This window comes from Chlamydotis macqueenii, chromosome 2, assembly GCF_036417535.1.
Source record: "Chlamydotis macqueenii isolate bChlMac1 chromosome 2, bChlMac1.mat, whole genome shotgun sequence".
NCBI classification, from domain to species: domain Eukaryota; kingdom Metazoa; phylum Chordata; class Aves; order Otidiformes; family Otididae; genus Chlamydotis; species Chlamydotis macqueenii.
In genome coordinates, this window is record NC_141557.1 from 155,905,702 (window position 1) to 155,920,999 (window position 15,298).

General features: G+C 44.0%; 1 protein-coding gene across 1 annotated transcript in view; it reads right to left on the reverse strand.

Moving 5' to 3' along the window:
• NDRG1 (N-myc downstream regulated 1) overlaps positions 1 to 14,641 on the reverse strand; it is a 38,995-nt gene extending 24,354 nt beyond the window's left edge. Inside the window, exons 1-2 of the mRNA XM_086741299.1 lie at positions 14,553 to 14,641; positions 1,680 to 1,758 (exon numbers count right to left, since the gene is read on the reverse strand). Of these exons, the coding sequence (XP_086597425.1) occupies positions 1,680 to 1,742 (63 nt within the window). The 5' untranslated portion in view covers positions 1,743 to 1,758; positions 14,553 to 14,641. The remainder of the gene's footprint in view (positions 1 to 1,679; positions 1,759 to 14,552) is intronic.
• Between the last annotated feature and the right edge of the window lie 657 nt (positions 14,642 to 15,298).

Genomic DNA, 15,298 nt, shown 5'->3' on the forward strand with positions numbered 1-15,298 from the left:
CAACAGGACTCTGGAGCCATGACATCTAGGTAATTGGCAACGTCTTCTATATAAAAACAGGTAACTACAGAGCTAACTAAGCTTGTGGAAGTAATTTAACACAGCTTTAGCTTTAGACAATCTACTTTTTTTTTTATATTACTATACTGTTGGCCCCATGACCTTTTAGACATAGCCAGTTTCATACACTGGTGTTCCACTAGGGTTTAGAGTTGAAACGAATTAGACAGGGCATCTGTCTAGAGAGCATATGAAATACAACTCTATCACCATCCAGGAATGAAGACTCAGCTGTAGAAGAAACAGAGGCACAACAAGGCAGGATGTGACTGTTAACTTTAGCACGTGCTGTGGGTCCTTCAGGGCAATCTTTTCCACCTTCTCAAAACATATTCAGCAACTTCCATCACTCTATGTTAAGAATGGCCACAGAGGAAATCAAACTCTCTGCTAGCTTCCACATGCAGACAAAACTTACGGTAACATCATGAATAAAAGCATACAGGTTTAATTGTCAAGATTCCAACTTTTGATCTGCATGCTACAGAAACCCAGGAAGTTAATCAGTGTTTTAAGTTATTTCTGAACTTTGAAGCAAAGGCATTTCAGACTTCTGCTTAGTATCTGCTATGCTTTGCTACTACCGAACAATATTGGCATTAAAAGGGATCTCAGTTTCTGAAAAGTTTGAGTGCTGCATTCACTGGTATCCAAACAAGCTCTGCTTTCATGCAATGTCCTTGGCAAAGGAGCTGTGTTTAAAGTTCCTCTAGACATTTCACTGCAGTTGCAAGTGGAAATAATTTTCTGAAGTGTTTGTGCAAAAGAGGTAGGGAATAAAAAAAATAAAGTAGCAGAGTAATGAATAATTCTAGTGTAAAAATTCAGAAAAAACCCAACATGTTTATATACATCACTGTCAAAAATTACAATTGTTGAGAACAAAAGAAAAACCTTGGTTTTGATTCAAGAAAATAGCTGAGAGGTTCCTTCACATTACAGTGAATTATTTGCAATGAACATACCAAAGCATAGAGTATTGCTGCCATTGAACAGAGTCAAACAGCCATTTAACCTAGACACTGTGGGCAGGTTTTTGGAGAAAAACAGCGCAAAAACAAATGGAAAGAAGTACAATGGGGTTAGGTAAAAAAGGCTGAAGATGTTCCTGCGCTGCAGCCCCAGAGGAATGGCTGCACCTTGCGCACACCTAGCCGGCTGCAGACCTGGCAGCGGTTTGGCCATAATGCACAGCTCAGTTGGAGAGGACAGGTTGGGGCAGAGTCGAACCTCCAGACTACGATGTGTCAAGAGGAAAAGCAAAGGCTCTCTCTGTGCCTCTTTGAAAGGTAGCTAATGGAGCAAAGTTTGTATCTCTACACTGAAGTCTATAGGTATAGATGGACCTACAGGAGATTGGTCAATTGGCACCGTTCAAAATAGCTGAAGACACATAGAGCTGTCATTCAGAAGACAAAAAAAAAAGTTACCACCAGATTAGCATGAGAAAAAAGCAAAACCAAAGACCAAGAAAGAGAAAATAATTAAGGTTCAGTTTTGCATTATTAAAAAAATCACCCTCTTATTCCATCTCCTGTCCCTCCTTAGAATTAACCTAAGAACACATGCGCATTCCTGAAATAAAACACATAAGCACTAAAAAGCTCTAAAATAATTACCTCCTCCTTCTCCACCAGAGGTTTCACCTCTGCAAGGTGAGCATCCTGGAACTCTGTGGACATGGTCAGTAGCTGATATCTGCAAAGACGAAAAAAAATTCTTCTCAGCTTGCATCAAAGATTAAATATAGGAACAAATGAAGATCCTGCTCCACCCACCCCCTCTGCCAATGACCCACTGTCTCAAGTTATAGTTTAAGAGACCTTTGCAAGAAGGTTATGAATCTCTTGTAAAACATCTCCCTGGTTTATTTATATACACAATCCTGAACAATACAAGATTAAAGAAATATTAAGACTGTAAGATCAAATAAAAGTTTGACAGCTTCAAAAGGAAGAATGGTGAAGGAAATGGGGCAGAGACCAGCACAGAGAGTCATGGACACAGTCATTTCACAGGTGGAAGGAGGTATAGCCAACCAAGAAGGTGTATGCAATAACACTATTTTCAAAACTGTCACAGTAATGAACAGGATTGCTGTATCCTGCTCTAGTAAAGGACCGGCATCGCGATACCCAGCCCTTGTCTGCAGGAAGTTGAACTTGGAACACAGACGTGGCCAAACCTGAAGGATTGCAAAGAAGAGGAAATTGTTTTTTTTTACACTTCAATTCTGTGGAGTCAGATGGAAGATGCTAAGTTTCCGCCCATGGAAATTTTTCAGCTAAGCAGCACCCCAGCCCCAGCATGGTCACATCACCCCAAACATGCAGAACCCAGATTCCTGCCAAACTTCCAAAGTGGCCAAATGGCTGTTTAATCTTAAAATTAAACTGATGTTAAAAAAAAAACCTTTACCAAAGCTTGCATTTAACTTAAACGCTGAAGGAATTTTATGTCAAAGTGCAGAAGCACCTGCTACAACCCCAGAAGCGGTGACTGCTGAGGCAGGTGGAGCAGTGGGCATCTCCGTCCCGCGACCATACCACTCCAAACTGGGAGTTAAAGAACGGCTTGCTTTCATTCTCTTGACAGAGATAAGGGGCTGGAGGCAGAGGGCTGTTCCCTGTGAGGCTCTGATGAATGACCAGAAACCGTTCTCAAAAGAGATACCGGAACTGTTTTAACAGCAGGATGACAAATACAAGAGTCAAAACATGTTATATATCCTCTGGCCTGCTGGAGAAATGCATATCATGGGGTTTTGGGGCATCTTTGGTCAAAATTAGAAATTTATTAACTACACAACTATAAAACAGATCAATTATTTACTTTTTAAGAAGAGTTTAGAATGGTCTCTAGTGAAGCATATGAGTAAGTGTACTCATAAAGCAAGCCAAAAGGCTGAAATACCTTTAGGAATTATTGACTAAGCATAACTGCAAACATTTTAATTATTAACAACTTTCCTGAAGATAAGCGTAAAACTACAGAAACAAAATTAAAATAGATTCTTTAAACCATGACTTCCCACCTCCTGATTTAAATCCAATTTAAGCCAATCAACCCTGTCTACACAAATGACCTGGTGCTCAAGAGGGCTGTGCAGCCCACAGGGGTATCCAGGAGCCAGCCGTGGCAGCAGCATTGTTTTTACACTGTCCCATGGGCTGACTCAATGGGCTTTTCCCTGGTCAAAGATGCTCCAGTGGGAAAGCCTGCAAGACGGTTGGATGCTGCAGGAAGCTATGAAGTGGCACACACTGATTAAAAGTTAATTCTGAAAAGACACTGGTGTCCGTGCATGTGCAAACAGCTTCAGATTTTAGGAATCCTCTTTATAGCTATGCAATCAGGTGGATTTTTGGTAAAGAATTAGGCTGGAGACTTTCATCTTAGAAAAATGTTTCAAGAATATTTAACCCCACCACCTGAGGCATGGAGACAAGAACAAAACTGACCCCATTGCAAGTAATTTCTAATGTAAATTTACAACACGGCACCAGAGAGGCTTAAACAATCAGTAGAGTCAAGACAGAGTTAATTCCCCAGCAGTCACTCTGATGCACCCTTTTTCTCCAGGTTTTCCAGTCAGTTTTGCCCCTTACAGAATTTAATCACAAAGAACAAGCGAAAAACAAGTTTGCCAAAAGTTTCAAGCAACTGCAAGTGACATTTCAGAAGTAGTGTTACATATTTTCATAATTACGGCCATCTATGAAATCTGCCATTCTACAGTGAGCAATTGTGCACAGCAGAGAGGGGAAATGAATGCTGCTGCAATATTTGGAGGCTGAAAAGATTTACATGCAATTGCACCTAACTCAAATGGCTTTTTTTCTTTTTTTGTTTTGCAATTCAACAAATTCTGTTAAGACAGAAATAACGCCTTAATGTTGCATCTAACTCTGCAGTAGGGTCTAGAAATGCAAGAGATTTTTCCATGCTTTGCCTATAGGGGAGGAAAGAAAGAAGCCAGGTCCCCTGCAGTTTTCCAGTCAGGGAACAAAGCCACAGCTAGTGTTTGTGGAAGAAAGTTGTTTACACGGGATAGTTTCAGATTTTCAGGGGCTCAGAGCATTGACTACAAATGACCAAAAAAAAACTGTGCCAAGAAGAACAAGATGGATGCCTTTTATAGCCTTGAAAAAACAATTCTGTTTTCATAATAGTTCAAAGTTGTTGCTCTATGTTTCCGAAAGAACCAGCACTAGGAAGTGCTGACCAGCAGATTACACGACTGCCATAAAGTCTGCAGAACAAAAGCCCAACGTGTACCAAGTTCTCACTTTTGGAAAGATACCAGATCTTGGAGCCACATAATGTTTTCGGATCAGGAATTTCCGGGCTCTGGATTTTCCTCCTCTGCATCAGGAATACCTGAAACATTCCTACCAAGAAACAGCCTTGCGACAGGGTGGCACAACACCACGGTATTTGTTCATGGGAGCTGGCAAACAAAGCCCTGCTATCTGACACCACTGTAAAAAAAATATCTTATTTTCCAAAGAGAAAGATGCTGGTGAAGTGGTTTTGTACCACCCATGTTCAGCAGAAATTTTGTCATCTCTAAAGGGGTGCTTTGTGCTCCCCACTCTACGTGTCAGGGTAGCTTGAGACTAATGTAACCGCGTAACTCCCCATAACAGATAACCATACAAGCATTCCTTTATATGCATTTCAAAGCGCTTGCCTCACAGAAGTTTTCAAAAGACAAAGTTCATTTATATCTGCAAGCAGTAGTCTAAAGTTGCCAACTTGGAGAAAAACAACTTTTTTTTCACTCCACTTGGCCAATTCTGCCTGCTCAGAGTCCCAAGTCCTCCTCCCCTGGACAAGTTGCCACCACCACCCTGCACCCAGATATGGGTTACAATTGCTGCTCAGATTAAGTTTTAAAACAATCATGCTTCTGACAAAGAAAAAAAAAAAATAGAGGTTAAGGCATCTTTGCAGCTGGCAAAGTGCTTTAAGATTGGTCTCTACCTTGACCAGTTAGCAGGCAAGGCAGCAAACCAGTCTCTAGGAAGCAAGGGCGCCACGGGGAAAGGTGAAGTCATCTTTGCAATACTGCATTCACTGATTTCATTAAAAAAGGCTTTTCCATAGGCATTCCAGCCCAATCCTACTGCTCCAAAACCACCAGAGCAAGTGTCATAAGCAAGACTAGCAGCTCAGGAATCATTTTACCAAGTCTGATTATTTTGGCCTTATAGGCTGAGGGCATCACTGCTGGAGGGACAGTCATTGCTTGTTTTGGCAGCAGGGGGTACAGGATGGATGGGCAGCCTGGCTTTGCACAACAGGGATCTCAACAAAGGAGCCAAGAAGCCACACATCAGGCCATCCATCCTCAGACACCAGTAATATTGCAATCATAAGTAAGTATTAGGTAATTCTAATTAATTACCTAAACCAAATTAATTCCAAGCTCAGAAGCAAAACAAGTTCAAAGATTCCTGGTTTCACACTTTATTCTGCTGAAAACACACATACGGCTGGCTGAGTCTGTGCCACGGGGTGCATCATCAAGATGGCGGCCTCATGTCCACAAAGGGCTACCAGCACTACAGGGTTTATTTCTGCCCTCATAGCCAACTTTGTTTTCCATGGTAGCTTGTAAATAAAAAAGGACAGGAAAAGATTCCTGCCTGAGCATTTCATAAAGAACGCAATTTCCTCAAAACTGCTTGTTTAAACACTAGCAGCAGAGATTATTCTCCTTTTGACTACTGATATACAGAAGAGCAACCTCACCAGAGCAGTCTGATGGCATTTCCATCCTTGCAAGCTGAGCAAGCAGGAGGGACAGCAATCCCTTCACACGTGGGATTAAATACTCATGAGCTTTAACAGCAGAGGGGGAGGAGACCATGGGCACTGATGGCCACAGCTCCCGAGCTCTTTGGAGGGAGAGGGACCACACCAGACTTGGGCTCCAGGGCCACACGTGGGAGGTGTTTCCAAGCCAACCACATCACTCTGCACTTCATCCCTCAAAAGCCACAAGCGTCTTCAGAGCTCAGGTACCAAAGCAGGTAGGAAGGACAGAGGAAGCAATTCAAGGCTTTGTGCATCTGCAGCAGCTAAGGCACTACTCAAGAAGCAGGGATGAGGCAAGGACAAGAGAGCTAAAACATCCCCAGAGCTCTGCAGAAGTTGATTGGCAAAGATCCCATCAGTTACAGGTCAGAAAAATAACCAAGTCGTTCAGCCTCTGACAATGAGGCAAGGAAAGTTATGTGATGCTCAAACAGCATTTGAGCCTTACATACGGTCAGTTAGACCTCTTCCAGTCATTAACAGCAAATGCTGTAAACTAGCCTGACTGGCCATAAAACAAGAAAAAAACCAAACAAACAAAAAAAACAGATGGTTACTGTAAACTGGAGAGCAGCTTGAAAAAACTTCTCTCCACTAAGCAGACAAGTGGACATCCGTTAATAGCACCCATGTATGGCTATGAGCCACAGTGCACATTAAGCGCAGTTTATGTTTCAGATATTTCACAATAAATTTGACAAATCTAATCTTCCTCTTTGTGATTCTTTTGAACATTATTCATTTTGCAAGCATCCCAAACAGTTCGTGCATAAGCATCTGCCCACACCATGCCCTGTTTAAGCTACTCTTTGTTACAGGCACTGGTGTCACGAGGTCTTTTGTGTACTGAGTTACTGATTTTCTCTGACATAGTTCCACACAATAAATCAAGACAGACATTTTAATAGATGTTCCTCCCCTTTAAAAAAAAAAAAACAAACAACAACAACTGAAACCAAATAGATTACTTCTGACATTTAAGCAGCATCCAACTAAACAGTTGAGCAGAAAGTGTCAAAAGTTGAAGACACTCAACTGCTTGGGAATCTGGGTTTCCTTAAACTCTGGTTATAGGCAACCATCTCCATTTCCAACTATATGGTTAATATATTTTTGCAAAACCTGACACAAAGGAAGCTTGGAAGCATAAGCCTTAAATAACCTAAAGTTTCAAATCAGAAAAGTTCAGGAACCAAAGCATTAAATTAAATAATATCAGGGAACTGAAACAACTATGCTGCCCGTGGCCTACGAGTCACAGATGTCCATGAATCGCCATCACCCAGCCCTCTTCAAGCACAGCACACTGTCAATACTGAACTTAATTATTTTTTTGTTTGTTTCTAATCAATTTGCTTTTATTTCCTTTCAACCTCCTTTGTGAGCTATTTCACCACCATGATTTAGTGAAGGCTCTCATTGAAAATAAGAGCCCAGGCGGTGTCTGGGAAAAAAAAAAAAAAAAAAAAAAAAAGGTGGGGTTTCAGGAGCATAATGTGGCATAAAAGTGATTTTTAAAGCCAAAAACCATGAAGGTCTTAGTTTTAGCCATTTTTAAGTTTAGATTTATCCTATGTGCTAATCAGTCTGATTAGGAAACCCAAACACTTTAGCCACAAACTTGAGGCCTGTGCCAAGCAGACGGCGACGACTGCGAGAACAGAGCCAGCGGCTGATCCCACCAGGCTCCACCAACAACGCATGGGTGCGGGCCCACAGCATCACCCACAGCCACGCTGGCCTGTGGCTTGGGCATTCCCATGCAGTCAGAACGACAGGACCTCCAGTCCTTTTTCCCTGGTTGTTTTTCACTTGTGTGACTGGCGCCAGTGCCCGTACGGGAACAAAGCTGCTGGTTACTCTTCACAGGCATGATAGGCTCTGGCAGCTGCACACAGATAGCAGCATCGAGACCAAGTGAGCTGGAAGCAACCCTTCTGTCTACTCTGCAGACATTGAGCAAGCAAACTGTTGCAATGCAGTTTGCACAATCCTCTCGCTGTGGGATGCAATGAGGAATGTTCCTTGGAAAGCTCAGGGTCTTCCCATGCTTCACCGGAGAAGAAATCAGCTGTGGAAGGGTTGGTGTGCCAACCAAAGGACATGCCTGCTGTCCCCATCTCCCCTATGCTGGGGACCCTGTGGTCCCCCGCGTCCACCCAAAATAATGAGCAGCTATTCTGCTCCTAGCTGATACAGAAATGGAGAGCTTGCAGTGTTTCAGGGCTTTTTTTCCTGTGGTAGCAATCCCCAATACTACCTACGCTATACTTTCACAACTCCATGAGGGACAGACAGCAAACCCTAAGGAAGTTCTCTGAAATTCTGTACCAAACACATTGGTACAGATCCTGACACCTGCCTTGCACCTGAGTGTTAGGCTGGGCTTTGGGGGCAGATTAAATAACAAGTACTGCAAAGATGCACGAAGCATTTTGTAACATGGAAGAGACAGCTTCTGCCACAAAGATTGCAGTCTGAACAGAGAAGAAACAAGCTATTGTTCCTGCAGCTCACCAGCGCCAGGCTGGCTCCCTGCCCCCTCCCATTCCCAATCTGCCATGCTATAACAGCTCATAGCTTCTGCCCAGCTGCAGCTGCCTCAAAAAGTGGGTGGTTCTGTGCATGTTAGAGGCAAAAAACATACTGAGATTATTCCAGAAGGGACAGGCTGCTCATACACTCAGATAAGGGATGTTATCTGGCTCTCTTTGTTGCACCCTTGAAAGTACCTCGTGGTTTATTTTTATGTGCTTTCGATTTTCAAGTTCATGTTGAAAAGATGAGTACTTACCTTAGATCATCAGCCTTAACTCTGATGTTTTGAATCTTAATTTACATTTATTCATTAGGTCATACTACGTGAGTTACAGCTTCTGAGTACGTATACAACTTGTTCTACCACCTATTAAAACTGCTTGCTCATTACTGTTACAAGTTCTCTTTACAACACTTGACAAAATGCCTGAGCTGAAGTTTTCCATGATAGGTGTCTAAGTTGTCGTTGGGTTTTGAGGAGGGAAGTATAATTAATGGATATTATTTTGTTCCTGTGAGCTCCCAGTCTCCTTTTCTAGGATGAACTTTAGCATTCTAGATCTTAATCTGGACTCAAACTTTGCACAAATGGTCATGTTACAGACACATCTTTCATTCTTCCCAAGAAAGTCCCATTACAAAATTACCCAAATTTAAGCATTTACACATGCTGAACTACTCTGGACTAGATATGGGTTAACAGTCTTCCATTGCCTCCTGTACCACAGCAGATAGGGCTGGTGAAGGAGTGCCCAAGGCAGCACCATCCAGTCCACAATACTCCTTGCCTCTCAAAGTAAGGCCTTTCAGAATCCTCCAAACTGGGCAAAAAGCGATTCTTCATCCGTAGCTGACTTTTTTCAGAACCTTACCCATCCATGTTCCAGGTTAGCATCTATTACATCAGACAGAGAATTTACAGCTGCCACTTTCCAGGCTTTGTTTACAGGAGGGGTTGTAGTTGCTTGCCCAAGTTTTTATGTAAGACTGAGATTTTATACACAGCTTCGCAATATTCAGTATGTTTCACATGGAAAAAAAATTGCAATGTTCTTATAATTATATAAACTATGAAAAAACAGTATTTTGAATTTGCCAAAATATAAAAGGTCATCATAAAACTCTGCAATGTCTCTATTTCACAGACCAATCCCATAACCCAGTATGTCGCAACTTTGTCCAAGGACACAAATGCAAGCTAAAATTTAGAAGGGATATGTTACATACAATGCATACAAAACATGTTTAGAGCACTCAAGCTATGGCAGTAGGAAAATTACATCATTACCCTGACAAGGTACACATGATCTTCCTGAAGGAAGCAACCCAAAAAACTCACAGCTAAGAGCAATCCTTCCTTCCTCTAATAGTGCATTTTCCATCTGGATCTCTGCGTACTGTGTCCACAAATAACATCTCCTTTAAAAGCTGCATTCTGCTTTGCTGATTTCTTTTCCATTTCACCTTATGCCTACCAATAAATACACTCATATATAAAAAAATATATTACCGCTCTCGCATTGAACACCAGTGCCTCCACATACAGAGTCTCTATCAGGGACATTACAGATTAAGATCCTTATCACTTAGCTTTTGCTTCCTAAAAATCAGAATATATTAAGGAAGTCAAGTTGTAAGAGTGGCGAAATGGCAAGGACAGAAAAAAACCACACATATACACAAAAAAAAATCCCAAGGGATGGTTGAAAGCACATGGAAAGAGTTGGTTTACAGTCAGCTAGGTTTTCATGCTGCGCTAGCTTCTAAGGTTTGCTTTTTCCATTAATTGTTACATCATCCCTACAGTACTAGCAGACTGGCCTTACACATCTGCAGTAGAAAAGACGCTAGAAGACCTATACTTCTGAAGCTATACTTAGTTCAGCCAGGAAGCAGCCAGTTAAAGACTTGGAAAAGTAGTGAACATCCACTTTTAAAAACAGGGCTTGAAAAGGAAGATCGGCACTGACCAACTTCCAGCTATCAAGAGGGGAAAAAAAACCTGACTGACAGATGAAAAAGATATATTAAAATTGTGACAATTAACTGAAAGGAAGTCACGCAAAACCCAAAAGAAACATAGGAAACGTGTTCAGCCACACAAAATAAGAGCAGTAGAATTGACATACATCCTGCCCTGTGCAAACAGATACAACTGTGGAAAATTTCATCAGCGCGGGCAGAACAGTCGTGCACCAGCAAGCACACAGCGGAGCACCTCGGCATGGAGAACACCCCGTTTGACAGCAAATCGCTGAGCATCATCCAAAGACAACACTCTCCTGCCAGCTGGGACACAAAACAGGCCCGACCCTGCGGCAGCCCTTCGCTAGAAGTAAAATTAAACTCATCTCCCTCATCATCCACCATAGGAGCTTGCACATTTGAGTCTGAAACTTGGATAATTGCAGGCTTTGCTCTCCAAGCACTTGCTGTGCTGGATTAAATGGCGAATAATGGTACTGATTCTCATGGATGCTCAGTACAGAGTTTAATTACGTCTTAATAACACTTTAACGACACACGATCACACGTTCAGGAGAAGCTCTGAATGGCTCCTTACTGCTGCTCCAGCTCTGCAGGGAAAGGGAATTAACAATAGGGATTACCTCCCCCTGACCGGCCCTGCTGAAGTTACCCAGGGCTCTGGAAGTGACACAGATAGGAAAAATCCCCACCACCATTTGAGAGAAGCACCAAGTTCAATAGCCATTATATTCATAGCCATTGATTTCCAAGAGGCCTAACCCAGATTTTAGTCATCTGTAGCAACCCACGCCACCAAACCTGAAAACAGGATTGCTTTCCTCTCAGCCTTTTAAACAGTTTCATGACATTTCCCATGACTGTCTAGTACTAGCAAGTAACTTACTGGCAACTTTTGAGACAGAGCTTTGGACAGAGGGGTGACTGTTGCTTCCTTGGCCTGCGGACAGCTGGCAATCCACTCCCCACCCAGTGGTCCTGGAAAGCTCTTCACTGATGGGACTGCACGGGCAGCTCCATCATGCATTAGGTAAACTTACAAATTCACACCTAGAAGACGAAGCTAAAGGGCAGTCTGCATACAGTACTGTTCATTCAGCAAAACAGGGATAGGACAAAATGTGCTCTTCTGTACCTTTGCCTGAGACTTCTAGGCCCTGTGACACAATGTGGAAGTTTGATGTGAACAAACTGTCAGCTGGAAGTCCTGCTTGGTCTCAAGAACCAGCATTTCATCACTACTACTATAAAGCAGGTGCACCTCCTGAGTTTTGGAAGGTTTTTCCCTTTTGGGTGGTCACACCAGAACAACTAGACAAAGTCAGTCTTGCTGGGACTGAGCTGCTTCAGGCCCCTCGTTTCCCAGGCTGTACTCTACCCCGACAGCAAACAGGCTTTTGCTGCTGTAAGCTTCCAGCTTCAGGCGTGGTGTAAACATTGCTGATCCACCATCATTAGAATTTGTATTGTTTTTGGGAGTTTCACAGTTTCTGGTTGCCTTCATTCTGAAGAACTTCAAGCCAGTTTCACCCCCTTCTGTACCTTTTCTTTCACTCTGTCTATTTTGAGACAATAAAAGCAGGAAATGCCTCATTACATATATGCTCCATATTTTGTGCAAGATTCTCAGGCTCTAATGAGGTTAAGTGAAAAAACAGTATTTTCTATGGGAAGTTAGACATTTGCCAAAATCCCTTAAGCTGGTCATGAGAAGATGTATGCTGCACTTCGGTCAAACAAACTAATCACTTAGGTTTAAAAATCCGAATCAAAGAATTTCTCACAACAGTTCGCTGCTAATCCCACGTGAACTACAAGAGCAAATTACTCAACTACCTTGTAAGTATTTTTAAGGACCAGGCTCCCATGCCAAAGTGTCTCCCAAGGTACAAAAGGGAATATTCGAAGAGCAGAGTACCTCCCATTGGAGTAAAGAAAATTGGGGAATCCTGCTGTTTTCAGTAAGCATTCATACAACCTACCCAAATGATGTGTCATGGTTTTAGCATTCTTTTTTATTTTGGCACGAACACAAAAGGCATTGTGCAGGGCAGAAACAGAAAAACTTACAGGACCTGCTTCATAGTGGTGCGGACGTTGGTTCCCAAACGCAGGCAGGCTCATGTGGCAGCCCTCCCTCAGCAGGGGCACCCAACGTCACTTTGGCTACTGCCAAATTCTGTGGACACCTGACACACTGACATCTCTATCCTGCTGTCACCTTGGGTAAAGAAGCCAATGAGTGCAGGGAATCAGCAAACAAATCCTTTTTCCTAAGGGAAACCAATGTAAGCCCCAGCTTGTCAAGACCTCCTAGATGCCTCTCCCCCAAGCTCGCTGAAGGCCTGCCACTTTGCAGAGTGCCCATTCTCAAGGGGAAAAGTTCATCTCCCAGCTCACTGACCACAGAAATTTTGGTTTCAAAGTTTTCAAAGTTGAAATCCAGACCATTCAGGTATGTGCTAAACTGCAGTGCAGGGAGCTCAGATTCCTAAGTCGCGGTCGCCAGTTCCCCAAACCATTATGCCACGGCATCTGTTCAGTTTATACTTAAAAATACTAGGTACAGAAACCACACATACCTTAAGTAGTCTCTCGTTACTACATTAAAACCTGTTTTCACTGCATCTGTATTTTCCATGTCAAAACACACACCAGTTCTTCCTGAACATATTCACATATTCTTCTTCTTGAATGGCACAAAGCTTGTTAGCACTCAGGGAAGTGTAAAAACCTTTAAGAAGCGTTGTTGCTGCACCCACTCCTGATTTTTACCACTTTGTCCATAGTCATTAAATTCTTGCTGCGCACAGGACCTCGTACAGCATTAGCTGCCTGCCATTTACTCAAGCGCTTGTGATAAAAACACAGTCGTTCTACGTCAAACTGTGTTAGACTCTGGTTAAAAGAGCATAAAATTAAAAAAAAAAACCAAAAAAAAACCAACAGGTTCCCAGAGCCAAGTTCAAAGTGCATGAGCTTAATGCCACTGGCTGAAGTTTTGGTGTGTTATACCTGTAACAGCCAAGGCTAAAACCAGCAAAGCAGCCTTCTCACATGTTTACCTGAAGCATTTGATAGCTCCTGTTTACAGGCTATTTCCATTGCTTGCCCTGAACGGTGATTTTTTCAGCAGCTGTGTATCTTTGACACACACACACAAAAAAAAAAGTTGACAAAAAGCCAGAGGAAGTCAAAACAGTGCAACACCTTGCAGAGAGTCTAGACAGAAAGTTTCAGGTCATCTTTGACCTCTTCAGGTAACTGCATTTTCTATGTTCAAAATACATTTCCTATTTAAATAGATAACCGAGAAGTGTCCGAATAGCTCAGCTGGTAAATAGCTCTATCTGAATCTATCTGAAGCCTAAAGGAAGTTCTATTCTGCAGATGGGGTGTAGAATCAGGCACTGTGGTCTTTACAATACAGTGAGTAATGCCAGTTTGAAAACCATAACACAGTGTAAAGCCTTACCAAAACATCCTCCCTACTCAGACCCTGTATATGGCTGTATCCGCACTGCACACACTACCGTGAAGTGCTCTGAACCTGAGCAGCGCCTGGAAGCACGGACAGAAAACTGCACTTATCATCACATACAAAGACAATAACCCCTCTGAAACAACTGACTAGCAAAGGCTGGACACCAGTCAAGCCCATCCTCTGCTCCAAATCCAACGCAGAGCTGCCAGAGCACAGACACAAGCAACAAGCGGCAGTAGTCAACTTCCGTAGAAAAAGTATGTGCCTTCGTCTCACAGCTGTTTTCCAGACCAGCCCAGTCCACTGCAGCCAGAGGAGCCTGGACCATGACACCAGCATCCAGCAGCTGCCCCCATCACACAGAAGGGTCGGGGTACAGCTCCAGACACCCCATCCACTGCTCCATCCCTCCAGCACACAGCCACCAACCACCCCGCTAACAGCCACCCACCCGCTCATGCGCTGGCAAAGCCCTGCTTGGAAGGGCCTGGGAAGAAAGGGATTTATTTATAAGAAAAGAAAAAAAAAAAAAAAAAAGAGGAGAGCGATGCAAGGATGCACCCTCAAAGGGGCTGTGAGGTTGGGTGCATGGATGGATAAGTAGATGGATGGAGTAGGTGGATGGACAGAAAGGTAGGTGGACGAAGGGACCCTCCCTTACCTGCCGCGGTACCGCTCTCCCCACGCCGCCGCCGCCGCTGCCGCCCGCCGCCGCGCTCAGCCACCGCCCGCCCGCGGCAGCGGGGTGGATTTATAGCCCGCGCCCCGCCCGCCGGGCGGCGCTGCCCGCCGCCGCCGCCGGCCGCCGCCTCCCCAGCGGGAGCACGGGGCGGGCCGCCACCCGTTCCGGGGCTCCGCCCGCTCGGCCCCGAGCTGCGCGCTTCTTCCCTGTGCCGTCAGCAGGCGTTTGCCGCGGCTGCAGCCCAGGTGCCCGGAAGGCACGGCGTCCCTAACTATCAGTGGGGAGCCCCGGCGCACCCACACACAAGCCCGGCTCCCCTCTTCCCCCAGGAGCGCAGCCCGGCCCGGGGGAGGCTCAGCTCTGACATCCCCTTCCAGAACGAGCTTTGGGAGCAGTGAACGGCTGAGAGCTGCTGCCCGAAGCGTCAGCGTGCCGGGAAGAAGGGGTTTCACACAGTTGGGTGAAGGGAGACGAGTGTGTGCAAGGGGTCTGCCCGAGGACTGAAGGAGTAGCGGTGTTAGGAAAGGCTGAGCAAAGGACTGCGACGGCAGAGTCCTGGCACAGTGCTCAGAAACGTGCGGGCCTGTGGACTACTGTACAAAAATAAGTCTGTTTACCAGCTCCTGAATTGCAAAATGTTACGCTCATAGATTAACACGACAGCCAGGAAGGAACTCTGATTGCAGTAGGAAGAAAATTATTCCTTCACACATTTCTCATTAAGT